The sequence below is a fragment of the Lynx canadensis genome, chromosome B3 (genome assembly GCF_007474595.2).
Source record: "Lynx canadensis isolate LIC74 chromosome B3, mLynCan4.pri.v2, whole genome shotgun sequence".
NCBI classification, from domain to species: domain Eukaryota; kingdom Metazoa; phylum Chordata; class Mammalia; order Carnivora; family Felidae; genus Lynx; species Lynx canadensis.
Genome location: NC_044308.2, coordinates 59,532,659 through 59,547,800, shown reverse-complemented (window position 1 = coordinate 59,547,800; position 15,142 = coordinate 59,532,659). Strand labels below are relative to the sequence as shown.

Here is a 15,142-nt window from a genome sequence, read left to right as displayed (position 1 = left end):
CACTCGGCGGTTACCAGCTGGTCCCGCCCGCCCGACGCAGGCGCCACGCAGCCAATCGGAGGCTGCCACACTGCGGCCCGAGCCGGGCTGGGGGGTTGGGACCTCCGGCTGCAGGTCCGCCTGGGCCAGACGCACGAGCGCAAGCAGAAGGTGCGTGGTCGCGGCCGGCCTTTGCAGTCCCCGCCGAGCCCCGACCCTCCCGGCCGCCCCCAACCTCACCTCGTCGCCATGCGCCCTCGCTGCCGAGCCCTGTTCCCGGGCGTGGCGCTGCTATTCGCCACGGCCCGTCTCGCCGCCGCCTCCGACGTGCTGGAACTCACTGACGACAACTTCGAGAGTCGCATCTCGGACACGGGTTCTGCGGGCCTCATGCTCGTCGAGTTCTTCGCCCCTTGGTGAGGCCACTAAGCCGGGGCGTGGATGGGAGGGAGAGCCGGGCTGGGCCGGGGGCGAAGGCGCGGGAACGGTTGGGCCTACGCAGCGCCGGCGCCCTCCCACCATTCCAGCAGGCCTCGCTGCAGCCGGCAAATTTCCCACCCCCGGGGGGCCGCGCTGCCTTGCTGAGAGAGAAGTCGGTGCTGATCGCCTAGGAGCAAGATCCGGGAAGGAAACCCGAAGGCCCCATTCACGCAGGGCCACATCCTTACCTCCGTGCTCTTGCGGCACTTCCTATTTGCAGAAGGTTTAACCACCTCCTACCCCGCTTAGATTGGTATCTTTACAGTTTCTGGGTGAGTCAGTGTTAATGCTCTGCGTCCTACAAATGAGGCATCCCAAGGCCTTATGCTGGAAGCGAACGTTTCACCAAGTGCAGAGGCCCTGGGCCCCCAGAGCACTTCCTTTCTTCTTGCCCCACGCCCCGCAGCCATTGGTTTCTAGCCAAGGTCACTCAGTGGCTGCAGAATGGTCATAAGTGCTTTCTTGAGGCAGGCAGTTATTTTGTCCCATCGCATGGTGCACACTTTCTTCATTAAGCTGATCACATCTCAGCACCAGCAGAATCCCATCCAAAAAAAAAAGTAGGTAAAAAGAAACATTTCATCAGAATCTGTCTGAAGTGTTAATTTTAATTAGAATTTCTGAAAAATGCCGTGAAAGACTCCAGTGAGAAAGTAACCACTGTGGGGAGAAATAGTCCACTTGAGGGTGATATAACTGAACAAGGGTGTAAATTCCTTAGGATACAACTAACTCAAAAAGTTGGGGGTAGGGAGAGACAGCAAATAGGATTTCTGGCCAAGTAGACCGGAATGTTTTCGTTTGTTTTTAAACTCCCAGATCTTTCCCACAGAGAGCCATGATTAATTTAAAACTTGGGATGGCTCAATATATCCATACTAATTACAGTACTTGATTTTTTATCTCCTCCTGACACAATACCATTAGTTAAAAACGAATTGTATTCAAAAGTGTCAGTAAAACAAAGTTGGTGTGTAACTTCTGACTGGTTCTTCACTCAGCAAGGACTCGGCTGACCTGCTGAGGGTAAAGTCCTGTAATGAAGACCACCTGAACCAGAAAGATGTGTTAGAGGCAACAGATTTTGTGTCCAGGACATCCGTGTGGTTAACTGGTAGTACTGATTACAAATCATATGTGCTCTTTATACATCTCCAGAAGTCACATTCTCCCTTAGAAACAGCTCTTCACAATCAATTAACCATGCGGTTAACTTTGAAGGGGTGTAACTGTACTTAGAGTGACAGGATGGGGTTGTAATCAGAATTGGGTGGTGCTTCTGTGACTACAGGGGTCAACATAGAGTGAATTACTGCAGAATAGTGGGCTATGAGACTATTAGTTTAAAGCAGATTTTGGTTTTTGGTTTTTTTTTGATTGAAGGTATTCTTTCCTAATTTAAATTGTTGTATCTGCTTCCCTAAAAACTGCATATCCTGTCATGCACTAAACTATCCCCCAAATTGGGTGGATCTCTGCTGTGGTGTTTGCTTTTAATTGGTCTAGAAGGTAAGGTCATCCTCCACAATGCTGGCAGGAAGGATCAGTTTTCTGAATGACTAATTTGGAATCAAGGAAGTCTCGTGTTGATCATGTCCTTATTTCTTCACATTCAACTTTTTATTTATTAATACTTCAGCTGGAAATATTTTCTGACTGCTGTATTCCTGTGTACAGATCAAGAGAGCTAGCTCACAAGTTAGATAGGAACAGTTAAAGAATCCTTATTGAAACTAAATTGACCTATTTTGAGCAAGTTTTTCATCTCCTTTGTTTTTGGGTATTTTTTGCACTTTCATTTTGTAGTGAAAGTGAAAGATTTCTTTGCGGTTGAGTTTATAGACTGATATTTCCATTATGGAGTTAATTGTCTGTAGTTTGTAAGAATGGGAGTATCCAGATTTCTCTGGGGAAATAAATAGCACTATTTAAATGTGATAATATCTGAAAATTTATTGATGTTTTCTGAAAACTTACTGATCAGCATTAAGTTTTAAGTCCTCAGCATCTACTTATGTTGTAGATTTGTGCCTTGCCATCTAGGACGGTAGCATTCAATGATATTTGATATACAGCATTTCTGGAGTACATACAGAAAAAGCCCATATGGATAGCATAAAATGGAATATTTTTTTGTACATGCCGATTCCTTTATTTGGAATTCCTGGTATACCTGCCCACCCCAAATTGGTCTTTTCAAAAAGATTTAGCTCAAAAGTTACTTTTTCCTTGAACAACTAACTGGTTGCTCCTGCCTTTCTCTTGGGACCTAATAATACACCTAATATCACCCCTTCCAGACAGGGAAAGGACTACATCAGTTTTTCTGTCAGAGACCTTTATCAAATGAAATAATGATTGCTGAGTGAATATATGTGGGGATTTATTATTAACTGCTAGATACCATCCCTGAAGGTGATGGAATTGTTTGTGTTTTAATACTGTCTAGGGTTGGGTGAAAGAAGTAGTGGTTAATCTTGATGTTCACCTTCAAACTCCACCTGAATTCCATTCCTCATGAATTTGAAGAAGGCAGTCTCCTCCAGTCTCTTTGGAATTCGTTAAACAGGTCCTTCCTTGGGGGCATTTGATGACCTTATGGATGCAGCCAGTACTAAGGGCAGTGGGTTTCAGTTGCAGCCTTGCCGCTTACATACCTCCCCATACCCCTGGTTTCCTCCCAGATTGCTGGAGAAATCATTCAGTAGAGTCCCAGGGTGGGGCCCAAGCATACAATTTTTCTAATGCACCCCCCATGGATATTTTTTATATGCATCTGTGTTTGTGAGTTTGTGTGTTGAGATCCACCGGTCTGGTCTAATTATTTCATGCTATTTTTTCTCTTCAAATGTTTTCAGATGGTTGAGGTGAAACTATTCCTAAATCTGTTGCCTCAGCCTTCTTGATAATTGCATATTCAACAGAAATCTCTCTTCTCTTTTTTATATTCTCATTGCTGTCACTCTGGTCCAAGTTTCAGTGTCTGTCATGTGAAATATATTATCTTCTAGGTGGCTTTTATTCTTATCTGTACTTTCCCCCTTTCTTTCTATATATTGCTGGCTGATGTATTCTTAATACAAATAACACATTATCTCTTAACAACAACAAAAAAACCCTTGCAGTTCTCTAAATGTATCATTTTCACTAGTAGTTTTACCTTTGCTCTACTATTCCCCTTATCTAAAATACCCCAGGACAGGTCCTAGCTGAAGCATTAAATCCTTAAAGGCCCAGATCCAATTCTCGCTCCCTTTAACAATTTTTTTTCCCATCTTGGAACTCTTACTATGTTCCCAAAAGCCTGAATTTCTCAGATAAATTGTTTATTTTATTAGATTAGTTAGAATTTATATATTTTCATTACAGTCCAGGTACGTGAATTATGCAATATAAAAGGAATACAGAGGAGCGCCTGGGTGGCTCAGTAGGTTGACCATCCGACTTCAGCTCGGGTCATGATTTCACAGTTCGTGAGTTCGAGCCCTGTGTCGGGCTCTGTGCTGACAGCTCAGAGCCTGGAGCCTGCTTTGGATTCTGTGTCTCCCTCTCTCTGCCCCTTTCCCGCTCATGCTCTGTCTGTCTCTCCAAAAATGAATAAATGTTAAAAAAATTTTTTTTTTTAATAAATAAAAGGAATACAGAAAATGTAATGAGTAATACCATATTTCAGACACATCTAAGATGCCACTGATTGTGAGAGGAATCTTTATTTTATGTCTCACAAAGAAGGAAATGCTACCATTGAAATTATGACAATGATTGCAGGGCACATGCCAATTTCAGATACAGTAAAATATGCATCCATGAAATATAGGGAATACCATTTATTCACCACCCAGTCTAAAAATTAAAGCCAGTATAGTCAAAGCCTCTGGTACATCCCTTCCCCATCTTATGTACTCCCCTATCCTAACTTTGGTGTTTATCATTTATCATACTTTTAGTAAATATGTGACACTAAGCAACATCTAATATTACAGTCTTTTTTTTCTTTTAAGTTTGTTTATTTTTAAGAGCGAGAGAAGGAGAGAGAGAATCCCAAGCACTGGCAGTACAGAGCCCAATGCAGGGCTTGAACCCATGAACCATGAGCTCATGACCTGAGCCAAAGTCAGATGTTTTAAACAAGTTTTAGGGGTAAAATGCTTCCAAGTTATTTATCCATCAATTAATAAAATAAATTTTGAGAGTATTGGCTCTGAAATCTATCAGGTTAAGTGTTTTCCACGTTTCCTTCTGTTTTCTAATTCTGTTTTTGCTCTCTATGGGGAGGTTACAGAACTACTGTACCTTCTCAAAGGGCCTGTGCAGCCCACTGGGTTTTGAAGAGATGATTTATAGTTGGTACTAGCTACACCCTGAGGAGAAATGTCTCCCTCTCCCCCTGTTGCATATACAGTGTGCCCGAGGGACTGTTAGGACTTCCCAGGCATAGGAGCAGGTGTTTCTGATGGCCCTCTGAGAAAATATTCTGACAGTGCTTTATCCTCATCAGTTCTTACAGTCAGATGAATTGTGTAGCTGTAAAAATGGGACTTGGCATCTTAAGTATGTCATTCTAATGCTGTGTTGAAACTTGGTTGATAAGAAAAAGAGGCTCCCCAACAGCTGCTCAAGTATCTATTTATAGAAAATGAGTGCCTTTTGGGCCTCATTCTGCTACCCCCTCAAACTGGGTTTCTGGACAAAGGGATTCCTGTTGAAGGAATGGAGAAAAAGTACTTGATGGTGATTCTTTTTTTAAATTTTTTTTTTTTCAACGTTTATTTATTTTGGGGACAGAGAGAGACAGAGCATGAACGGGGGAGGGGCAGAGAGAGAGGGAGACACAGAATCGGAAACAGGCTCCAGGCTCTGAGCCATCAGCCCAGAGCCTGACGCGGGGCTCGAACTCACGTACCGTGAGATCGTGACCTGGCTGAAGTTGGACGCTTAACCGACTGCGCCACCCAGGCGCCCCCTTGATGGTGATTCTTAAAGAGTTAATACCATACTTGAAACCTTATATACAAGTTTTCAATCACTCTATTTTTAAGAACCACTGTGCTGATTTCCCAAGGGGGAAAAAAATGTACCTTCCTTTGGGAAATACTACCAGGGATGGAATTGCTCATGTCTTGCCCATCATTTTATCTTCATTAATTACTTTGAAAGGCTTGAGCCCTTTCTTTCCCTCTTTAATGTGGGTTGTAATTCTGACTGTAGTTTTCAGGGCTCTCTTTTTTTTTTCTTTTTTTTTTTTTTAAAGAGAGAGCACACATGAGCAGGGGAGAAGGGCAGACGGAGAGAGAGAATGTTAAGCAGGCAAGCAGGCTCCGTGCTCAGTGTGGAGCCCAATGCATGGCTCAATCCCATGACCATGGGATCATGACCTAAGCCAGAATAAAGAGTCGGATACTTAACTGACTGAGCCACCCAGGTGCCCCTCAGTTATACTTTTAATTGAGAAGAAAATAGATGGCTGCTCTGAACTGAGCCAGTCCTACAGAGTCAAACTCAGGTTAGGGATCGTTCCTTTACCTTGTGAGAACTCTGGTTACTCTATTAGTAATGAATGTTGTTCAGGTGATATTTTCGCTTTTGGAAGCAGCTACTAGTTCAAAAGTAGTATTATAGTTTGAGATTTTTCCTAGAGAAATGTTGACAATCTTGAAGGATTAAACTAAGAATTTGGGTTTTTGTTTTGTTTTTTTGTTATATTTATATAGGTGTGGACACTGCAAGAGGCTTGCCCCTGAGTATGAAGCTGCAGCAACCAGATTAAAAGGAATAGTCCCATTAGCAAAGGTGAGTATAGACAGATTCTTCATTAAAGAAAATTAATTATTTTAAATAATAGTTTATAAAATTAACATTCATTTTCTTTTTTTTTTTTTTTTTTTTTTTTACGTTTATTTATTTTTGGGACAGAGAGAGACAGAGCATGAACGGGGGAGGGGCAGAGAGAGAGGGAGACACAGAATCGGAAACAGGCTCCAGGCTCTGAGCCATCAGCCCAGAGCCCGACGCGGGGCTCGAACTCACGGACCGCGAGATGGTGACCTGGCTGAAGTCGGCCGCTTAACCGACTGCGCCACCCAGGCGCCCCAACATTCATTTTCTTTACTCTTAGGTGCTAAGAAGAGAGAACACTAGTTTCTGGGCAAATACACAACTATTGTATTAATTTTGGTTTTAAAAGATTAAAAGTAGTGAAACTAAGGGAATTACTGGCATAAGAAGTAAAGTATATGGTAAATAAGACTTAAGGGGCAAATATAGAGAGTAAAATATAGTAGTCAAGGTTACAGAAAAATTATTAAATAAATGAGTTCCCTAAACTACCTTATGATATTCACAGTGACTGGAATAGGAAAATGACAAGGTGCTATAAGTATGTAACTAACTGGTCAGCTATAAACTCGGTATTTGCTTTTGCAATCAAAATAATGCTTCTAGAGTTTGGCCATTATTACAGCAAACCCATAGTTGCTCCACTGTAAAAGCTCACATCTTGGCCAGTCTCAAATAAATAGTTCATGCATATATACAACTGTTTTTGGAAATTGCTTTTGATCCTGATGTTTCTATGGCGATTTGCCATAGGGGGAAAAAGTTGAGTCATGATTTAATTCCTGTCTTGTGTGGCTATAGCCTGTGTTACTATGGACACATTACTTTTAAACCTCAGTTTATGTTATTGGGACCATACCTCAGGTCTTGTGAAGAGTAAATGAAATAACATATGCAAAGTGCCTAATGCATAACCTACTTTAGAGTAAGTGGTTAAATAGATAGGAGTTGTTTTCCTTCTTCTTAATAGGCCTCACTAGATCTGTCTTGTTATAGGTCAGCCCATATTCAAACTAGCATATTAAGTATTGACACCTTTGCTAAAACTCTAGATGATTTGCCAAATTAAATTGTACTCCACCTCCCCCCAAAGGGTACATCCATACATCCCCTTGATAATCATCATTATCAAAGTAAGATGCTATTAGTAATTTAAGTGATTTATCCCGCATGTATTTTTTTTTTTTAATGATTACCTATTTTTGAGACAGTGCAGTCAGGGGAGGGGCAGAGAGAGGGGGACAGAAGATCCGAAGCAGGCTTTGCACTGACAGCAGTGAGCCTGATGTGGTGCTTGAAGTCATGAATCACAAGATCATGACTTGAGCTGAAGTCGGATGCTCAGCTGACAGGCGCTCCCTCTAAGGCAGAAAAAAGGCCGAGACCACTGCTATAAACAATAGAGACTTCGAAGTCAGATTTTAAATAGTCATTTGTGCATTTTGTAGGAAGTCCAGCAATCTAAATTTTAATGAATTCTTTAAGTGGTTCTGATCCAGCTAGCCCAGCACCAGTCTGCCCTTAAAATCTAATACTCCGTGGCATGTATGCAAAGAATTGCTTGATCCTTTTATGATTTGACCAGTCTTAGTATTGGGGGAATATAGGAGGAGCCTGCAACAGGCATCTGGATAACAGATGGTTCATGTATTTTAATCTTTAGGTTGATTGTACTGCTAACACGAACACCTGTAATAAGTATGGAGTCAGTGGATATCCAACCCTGAAGATATTTAGAGATGGTGAAGAAGCTGGTGCTTATGATGGGCCCAGGACTGCCGGTAAGAATTTTGGATTACATTCTGGAAACTGAATTTGTTAAGTGCTCTCTTTTTTGTAGTGGGAACATGATATTTTTCTATATAACATAACTTTCAGTCTTAAAAAATCCTCCTAAGAGGTCAGTTTGGTATCTAAAAAAGACTTCTCTAAATGAACATTATATAAGTAATATAGGAAATACTTGAACTTGGGGGCGCCTGGGTAGCTCAGTCAGTTAAGTGTCTGACTCCAGCTCAGTCATGATCTCACAGTTCGTGAGTTTGAGTCCCACGTTGGACTCTGTGCTGACAGCTCGAAGCTTGGCGCCTGCTTTGGATTCTGTCTCCATCTCTCTCTACCCCTCCCCCACTCACACACTGTCTCTCTCTCTCTCTCAAAAATAAACATTAAAAAAAAAAAGAAAATACTTGAACTTGAATTAGGAGGTCTACTATGCAGTTTCTCATTTGACATATTTTTTGAATACTTCCTCGGTGCCAGATATTCTAGGTATAGTAGGTGCTCTGTATTTGTTGATAAACAAAACAGACAAGGTTCCTACTCTAATGGTGCTTACATTCTGGGAAATGAAGAGAAAAGGGCAACAAACAAGTTTAAAAATATATAGAGATAACTACTTCACATCCGTTAGGATGGCTACTATCAAAAACACACACACAGAGGGGCGCCTGGGTGGCTCAGTAGGTTAAGCGTCCGTCTTCGGCTGAGGTCATGATCTCACGGTTGGTGAGTTCGAGCCCTGCGTTGGGCTCTGTGCTGACAGCTCAGAGCCTGGAGCCTGCTTCGGATTGTGTCTCCCTCTCTCTCTGCCCCTCCCTGTTCATGCTCTGTCTCTCTCTCTGTCTCAAAAATAAATAAAACATTAAAAAAAAAAATTAAAAAAAAAACACACACACACAGAGAAAATAACAAGTGTCAATGAAGATGCAAAGATATTGGAACCATTGCGTACTGTTAGTATGAATATAAAATGCTATAGCTGCTATGGAAAACAATATGAAAATTCCTGAAAAAAATAGAATTACTGTGTGATCTAACAATTCTACTTCTGGATATATACCCAAAAGAATTAAGAGCAGGGTCTTGAAGGTACATATGTGCACCTGTGTTTAGAGCTGCATTATTCATGATAGCAAAAAGGTGGAAGCAACCCAAGTGTGGCATCACTGGATGACTCAACCTAAAAAATGTGGTATATTATTAATAATTATATACAAAGCATGTATAATATAAAGCATTATATAATAAGCATATATAATACAGTGGAATATCATTCAGCCTCAGAAAATGAAGTTCTGACATGTGCTGTAACAGGGATAAACCTTGAAGACATGCTCGGTGAGATAAACCAATCACAGAAAGATAAATACCATGACATGCCAACTTATATGAAGTTCCTAGTATAGTAAAATTCGTAGGGACAGAAAATAGAATAGTTCTCAAGGACTGTGGGGTGAAGAAAATGTAGAGGTTTTTTTTTTTTTAATGAGTAGAGTTTTACTTTTGCAAGATAACAAGAGTACTGGAGAGTGGTTGTACAATGATGTGAATGTACTTAATGCCACAGAACTGTACACTTAAAAATGGTTAAGATGGGGCACCTGGGTGGCACAGTTGGTTAAGCATCTGACTCTTGATTTTGGTTCAGGTCATGAGCCCAGGTTCCTGGTATTGAGCCCCACGTCGGGCTCCATGCTCAGTGCAGAGATTATCTCCCTCTCCTGCCCCTCCCCCGCTCACACACATACTCTCTTTTTTAAAAAATGAATTAAAAATGTTATTATGTATATTTTATCACAATGAAAAAATTATGTCAATATATATGGATAAGATAAATTTAATTTGTGATAAGAGCATTAAAGGGGAAAATTAGGGGCACCTGGGTGACCCAGTCGGTTAAGTGTCCAACTTTGGCTCAGGTCATGATCATGATTCATGAATTCTAGCCCCACATCCTGCTCTCTGTTGTCAACACAGATCCTGCTTTGGGTCCTCTGTTCCCCTCTCTCTGCCCCTCCACCACTGACACGTGCCTGTGCTTCCCCTCCCCCCCCATCAAAGATTTAAAAAAAAACATTGGGGCGCCTGGGTGCCTTAGTTGGTTAAGCGTCCGACTTCGCCTCAGGTCATGATCTTGCAGTTCATGAGTATGAGCCCCACGTCAGGCTCTGTGCTGACAGCTCAGAGCCTGGAGCCTGTTTCAGATTCTGTGTCTCCCTCTCTCTCTGATCCTCCCCCGTTCATGCTCTGTCTCTCTCTGTCTCAAAAATAAATAAACGTTAAAAAAAAATTAGAAAAAAACATTAAATTTTTTTTAAAAAAGGAGAAAAATAAAACCATATGATAGTGATTGGGTTTGGGAGTACCACATCATCAGAGTTACCAGATGTAACTTTTGAGCTGAGACATGAATGATAGGAATGAGCTAGCCTTGAGATCTGGGCCAAAGCCTTCCAAACAGAGGGAAGACTCTAAGGTATACAAAAAGGCCCTAAGGTATAACTGAGCTTGATGTGTTCAAGGGACAGAAAAGACCATGTGGCTGGAGGATAATTAGCATAGATGACAAATGAAGTTTGAAAGGCAAATAGGGACTGGATCCTATAGAGCCTATTATTTTTTATTTTTTTATGGTTGTTCCTACAATATTCTTTTATTTTTATTTAATTTATTTTTTAAATTTACATCCAAGTTAGCATATAGTGCAACACTGATTTCAGGAGTAGATTCCTTAATGCCCCTTACCCGTTTAGCCCATCCCCCACTCCCACAACCCCTCCAGTAACACTCTGTTCTCCATATTTAAGAGTATCTTATGTTTTGTCTCCCTCCCTGTTTTTATATTATTTTTGCTTCTCTTCCCTTCTGTTCATCTGTTCTATGTCTTAAAGTCCTCATATGAAGTCATATGATACTTGTCTTTCTCTGACTTATTTCTCTTAGGTAGTTCCAAATGGCAAGATTTCATTCTTTTTGATTACCGAGTAATACTCCATTGTATATATACCACGTCTTTTTATTTTTTTTTTAATTTTTTTTTAACATTTATTTATTTTTTGAGAGACACAGACAGAGAACAAGTTGGGGAGGGGCAGATAGAGAAGGAGACACAGAATCTGAAGCAGGCTTCAGGCTCCAAGCTGTCAGCACAGAGCCTGACACGGGGCTCAAACTCACAAACCGTGAGATCATGACCTGAGGCGAAGTCGGACGCTTAACCGACTGAGCCACCCAGGCGTCCCAGTATACCACATCTTCTTTATCCATTCATCTGTCGATGGACATTTGGGCTCTTTCCATACTTTGGCTATTGTTGATAGTGCTGCTATAAATATTGGGGTGCATGTGTCCCTTTGAAACAGCATACCTGTATTCCTCAGATAAATACCTAGTAGTGCAATTGCCAGGTCGTAGGATAGTTCTATTTTTAATTTTTTGAGGAACCTCCATACTGTTTTCCAGAGTGGCTGCACCAGTTTGCATTCCCACCAGCAGTGCAAAAGGGTTCCCCTTTCTCCCCATCCTCGTCAACATCTGTTGTTGCCTGAGTTGTTAATGTTAGCCATTCTGACAGGTGTGAGGTGGTGTCTCGTTGTGGTTCTGATTTGTATTTCCCTGATGATGAGTGATGTTGAGCATTTTTTCATGTGTCAGTTGGCCATCTGGATGTTTTCTTTGGAGAAGTGTCCATTCATGTCTTTTGCTCATTTGTTCACTGGATTATTTGTTTTTTGGGTGTTGAATTTGGTAAGTTCTTTATAGATTTTGGATACTAACCCTTTATCTGATAGGTCATTTGCAAATATCTTCTCCCATTCTGTCAGTTGCCTTTTAGTTTTGCTGATTGTTTCCTTTGCTGTGCAGAAGCTTTTTATTTTGATGAGGTCCCATTAGTTCATTTTTGCTTTTGTTTCCCTCCGGAGACCTGTTCAATAAGAAGTTGCTGCGGCCAAGGTTAAAGAGGTTTTTGCCTGCTTTCTCCTCAAGGATTTTGATGGCTTCCTGTCTTACATTTAGGTCTTTCATCCATTTTGAGTTTATTTTTATGTATGCTGTAAGACAGTGGTCCACGTTCATTTTTCTGCATGTCGCTGTCCAGTTTTCCCAGCACCACTTGCTGAAGAGACTGTCTTTATTCCATTGGATATTCTTTCCTGCTTTGTCAAAGATGAGTTGGCCATACGTTTGTGGGTCCATTTCTGGGTTCTCTGTTCTGTTCCATTGATCTGAGTGTCTGTTCTTGTGTCAGTAACATACTGTCTTGATGATTATAACTTCGTAATACAGCTTGAAGTCCGGTATAGGGCCTATAATTGATGATGAAAAAATATTTTGGACAGTTTTGTCTTTGTCTATCAAATAAACATGCAAATTTTACCTTTTCATGATGGAAAGCTAAGAGAAAAAAAGGGATTCAGTTGGGTATTTTAGGGAGATGGAATTTCTTCAGTATGCGTGATGGTTACTTATATACAAAGCTCTACATAACATGGCTGCTGCCTAACTCTCCTATCATCTCAAGATTGTTTCACCTTATTAGGACCTTTGCGCTGGTTTTGTTCACAACCCAAAATGATCTTCTGCTATGTTTGCATGGCTTGCTCCTTTTTGTCATGGAGATCCTGGCTTGAATTTCACCTCCCAGAGGCTTTCCCAGGCCACCAGACCTAAGGTAGCCACCCAGTCATTTTCTTAAGACATCAACTTCTTAATTCTCTATATAGTGCCAGTTATTATATTTTTAATTGTTTATTTGGAGATTTTATTTATTATTTGGTGACTTACTTGGAGATTTACTTACACTGTAAGCTCCAGGAAAGCAGAGACCTTTGTTTATTTACTACTTTGTCTTCAGCACCTAAGTTTTCTCACATCTAGTAGATACTCAGTAACTCTTTGTTGAATGCATGAGTAAATATTTCAGCTCAACTGAGGTCATTTTTTTTTAATTTTTTTTTTAATGTTTATTTATTTTTGAGACAGAGAGACAGAGCATGAATGGGGGAGGGTCAGAGAGAGAGGGAGACACAGAATCTGAAGCAGGCTCCAGGCTCTGAGCTGTCAGCACAGAGCCTGACACAGGGCTCGAACTCACGGACCGTGAGATCATGACCTGAGCCGAAGTCGGACGCTTAACCAGCTGAGCCACCCAGGCGCCCCTCAACTGAGGTCATTTAGCTAACACTTTAAATTTGGTATGTCTAAGCACAGAAGGAAACAAAAATTTTTTCCTGAGGTAAAAAGTGTTAACAAAGAATCCATGCTACCTTTCAGATTTTATTCACTTAATTTAGGGTAGAATTTGCAGTTAGAAATATTGAAATGTTTTTGTGAACTTGAACAGGTCCTAACTAAGTTATAAGTGAACCCAATTAGACTGCCACTGGTCAGCTATTCTCATTTGGGCTATAACCTAGATTTCTTAAATTTGAGAATTTCTCAGGATCTGACTAGGAGGTCAGATGTTTGGTACTTAGAATTTATTACTTGTTCATGTACTCCTCTACAAATTATGCTCTTTGCTCTCCTGCTTAATGTGGTTGCTCCGTACTCCCATTTTACCTTCCAAAGAATTTTAAATTCTTAGGAGAAAAGTAACATTTCTCATCATAGCCCCAGGTTAATGTTCTTTATAATTTATATCATGATGTAGTAATAATGATCCTCTTGAAGGCTAAATAAATATATTCAATTTCAATTAATCTTTTGATGCAACCCCTCCTATGTGAGTTGAGGAAAACATTTAAAAGGGACAAAAAAGTCTGTGACTGGAAAGAGAAGGAAAAAACAGAAAAAATACAGACTATTTTGTATTGAAAGGGTTAAACAGTGTAGTGTCTCAGTACTTAGAAGAGAGTACTTAGAAGAGAAAGGGGGTGAGGGGTGCCTGGGTGGCTCAGTGGTTGAGCATCCGACTTAGGCTCAGGTCACGATCTCACAGTTTGTGAGTTCTATCCCCGCATCAGGCTCTGTGCTGACAGCTCTCTCTGTGTCTCCCTCTCTCTGCCCCTAACCCACTCACATTCTGTCCCTGTCTCTCTCGAAAATAAATAAACACTAAAAAAAATTAGAAAAAAGGGGCACCTGGGTGGCTCAGTCGGTTAAGCGGCCGACTTCAGCTCAGGTCATGATCTCGCGGTCCGTTGAGTTCGAGCCCCGCGTTGGGCTCTGTGCTGACAGCTCAGAGCCTGGAGCCTGTTTCAGATTCTGTGTCTCCCTCTCTCTCTGACCCTCCCCTGCTCATGCTGTGTCTCTGTCTCAAAAATAAATAAATGTTTAAAAAAAAAAAAAAAAGAAAAAAAATTAGAAAAAAAAAGGGAAGAAGAGAAAGGAGGTTCAAGAGGTAGAATATTATGGAGGAGGAGCACTGCCTGTTTAGCCTCTGGGCATTGTGAGCCTATGAATGGTTTTAATGGACCCCAGAAGAAAGTAGATTAATGGTCTGTCAACTAGGCTTAAGGGATAAGATGATTTTTTTGTGTTTTCTAAACTGTTTTACTTATCTAGCCCATTTCACCTCAGTAGGGAAGTGTGGTGTAGGTGGATCCTATACATGGGATAATTTCACCTATATATAGTTAAACTCTTACACAGGCTAGCCAAGTCACTGCATCTTCTGCTTGGTTTTTGTTTTGTTTTTGTTTTTTTGCATTTTCTGCCTTTAAAATGTAAGGCTACAAGTGACTCTGCTACTTGAGAATAAGAGATATTTGCTTACTTTATTTGCAAAGTGGATGTTTCTCAGACTTAACTGCTAAGTTATCCTAGAGCTAGGTATATATCACTGAGCAAAACAGACAAGCATCCTTATGCATTTGGAATTTACTTTGTAGTGGGGAGAGATAGATGAAAATAATAAGGACAGAGTATTAATTAGATGGGTAAAAGGTGCTGTAGAGAAATATAAAGCCAGGGACAGGAGTTTAGGAGTGTTGGAGGTTGAATAGGTTTTAGTTTACAATGGGATGATCAGGGAGAGCATCATTGAGAAGATGACATTTGAGTAAAGACCTAAAGGAGATGAGAAAGGGAGCCAGGAGGATATCTGGGGAAAGAATGTTCTAGG

At 40.9% G+C, this 15,142-nt stretch overlaps 1 protein-coding gene across 1 annotated transcript in view; it reads left to right on the top strand.

The window, feature by feature from the left end:
- Positions 1–114: 114 nt before the first annotated feature.
- Positions 115–15,142, top strand: part of PDIA3 (protein disulfide isomerase family A member 3) — a 25,844-nt gene continuing 10,816 nt past the window's right edge. The window contains exons 1-3 of the mRNA XM_030318312.2: positions 115–395; positions 6,171–6,249; positions 7,958–8,075. Coding sequence (XP_030174172.1) covers positions 229–395; positions 6,171–6,249; positions 7,958–8,075 — 364 coding nt within the window. The 5' untranslated portion in view covers positions 115–228. The remainder of the gene's footprint in view (positions 396–6,170; positions 6,250–7,957; positions 8,076–15,142) is intronic.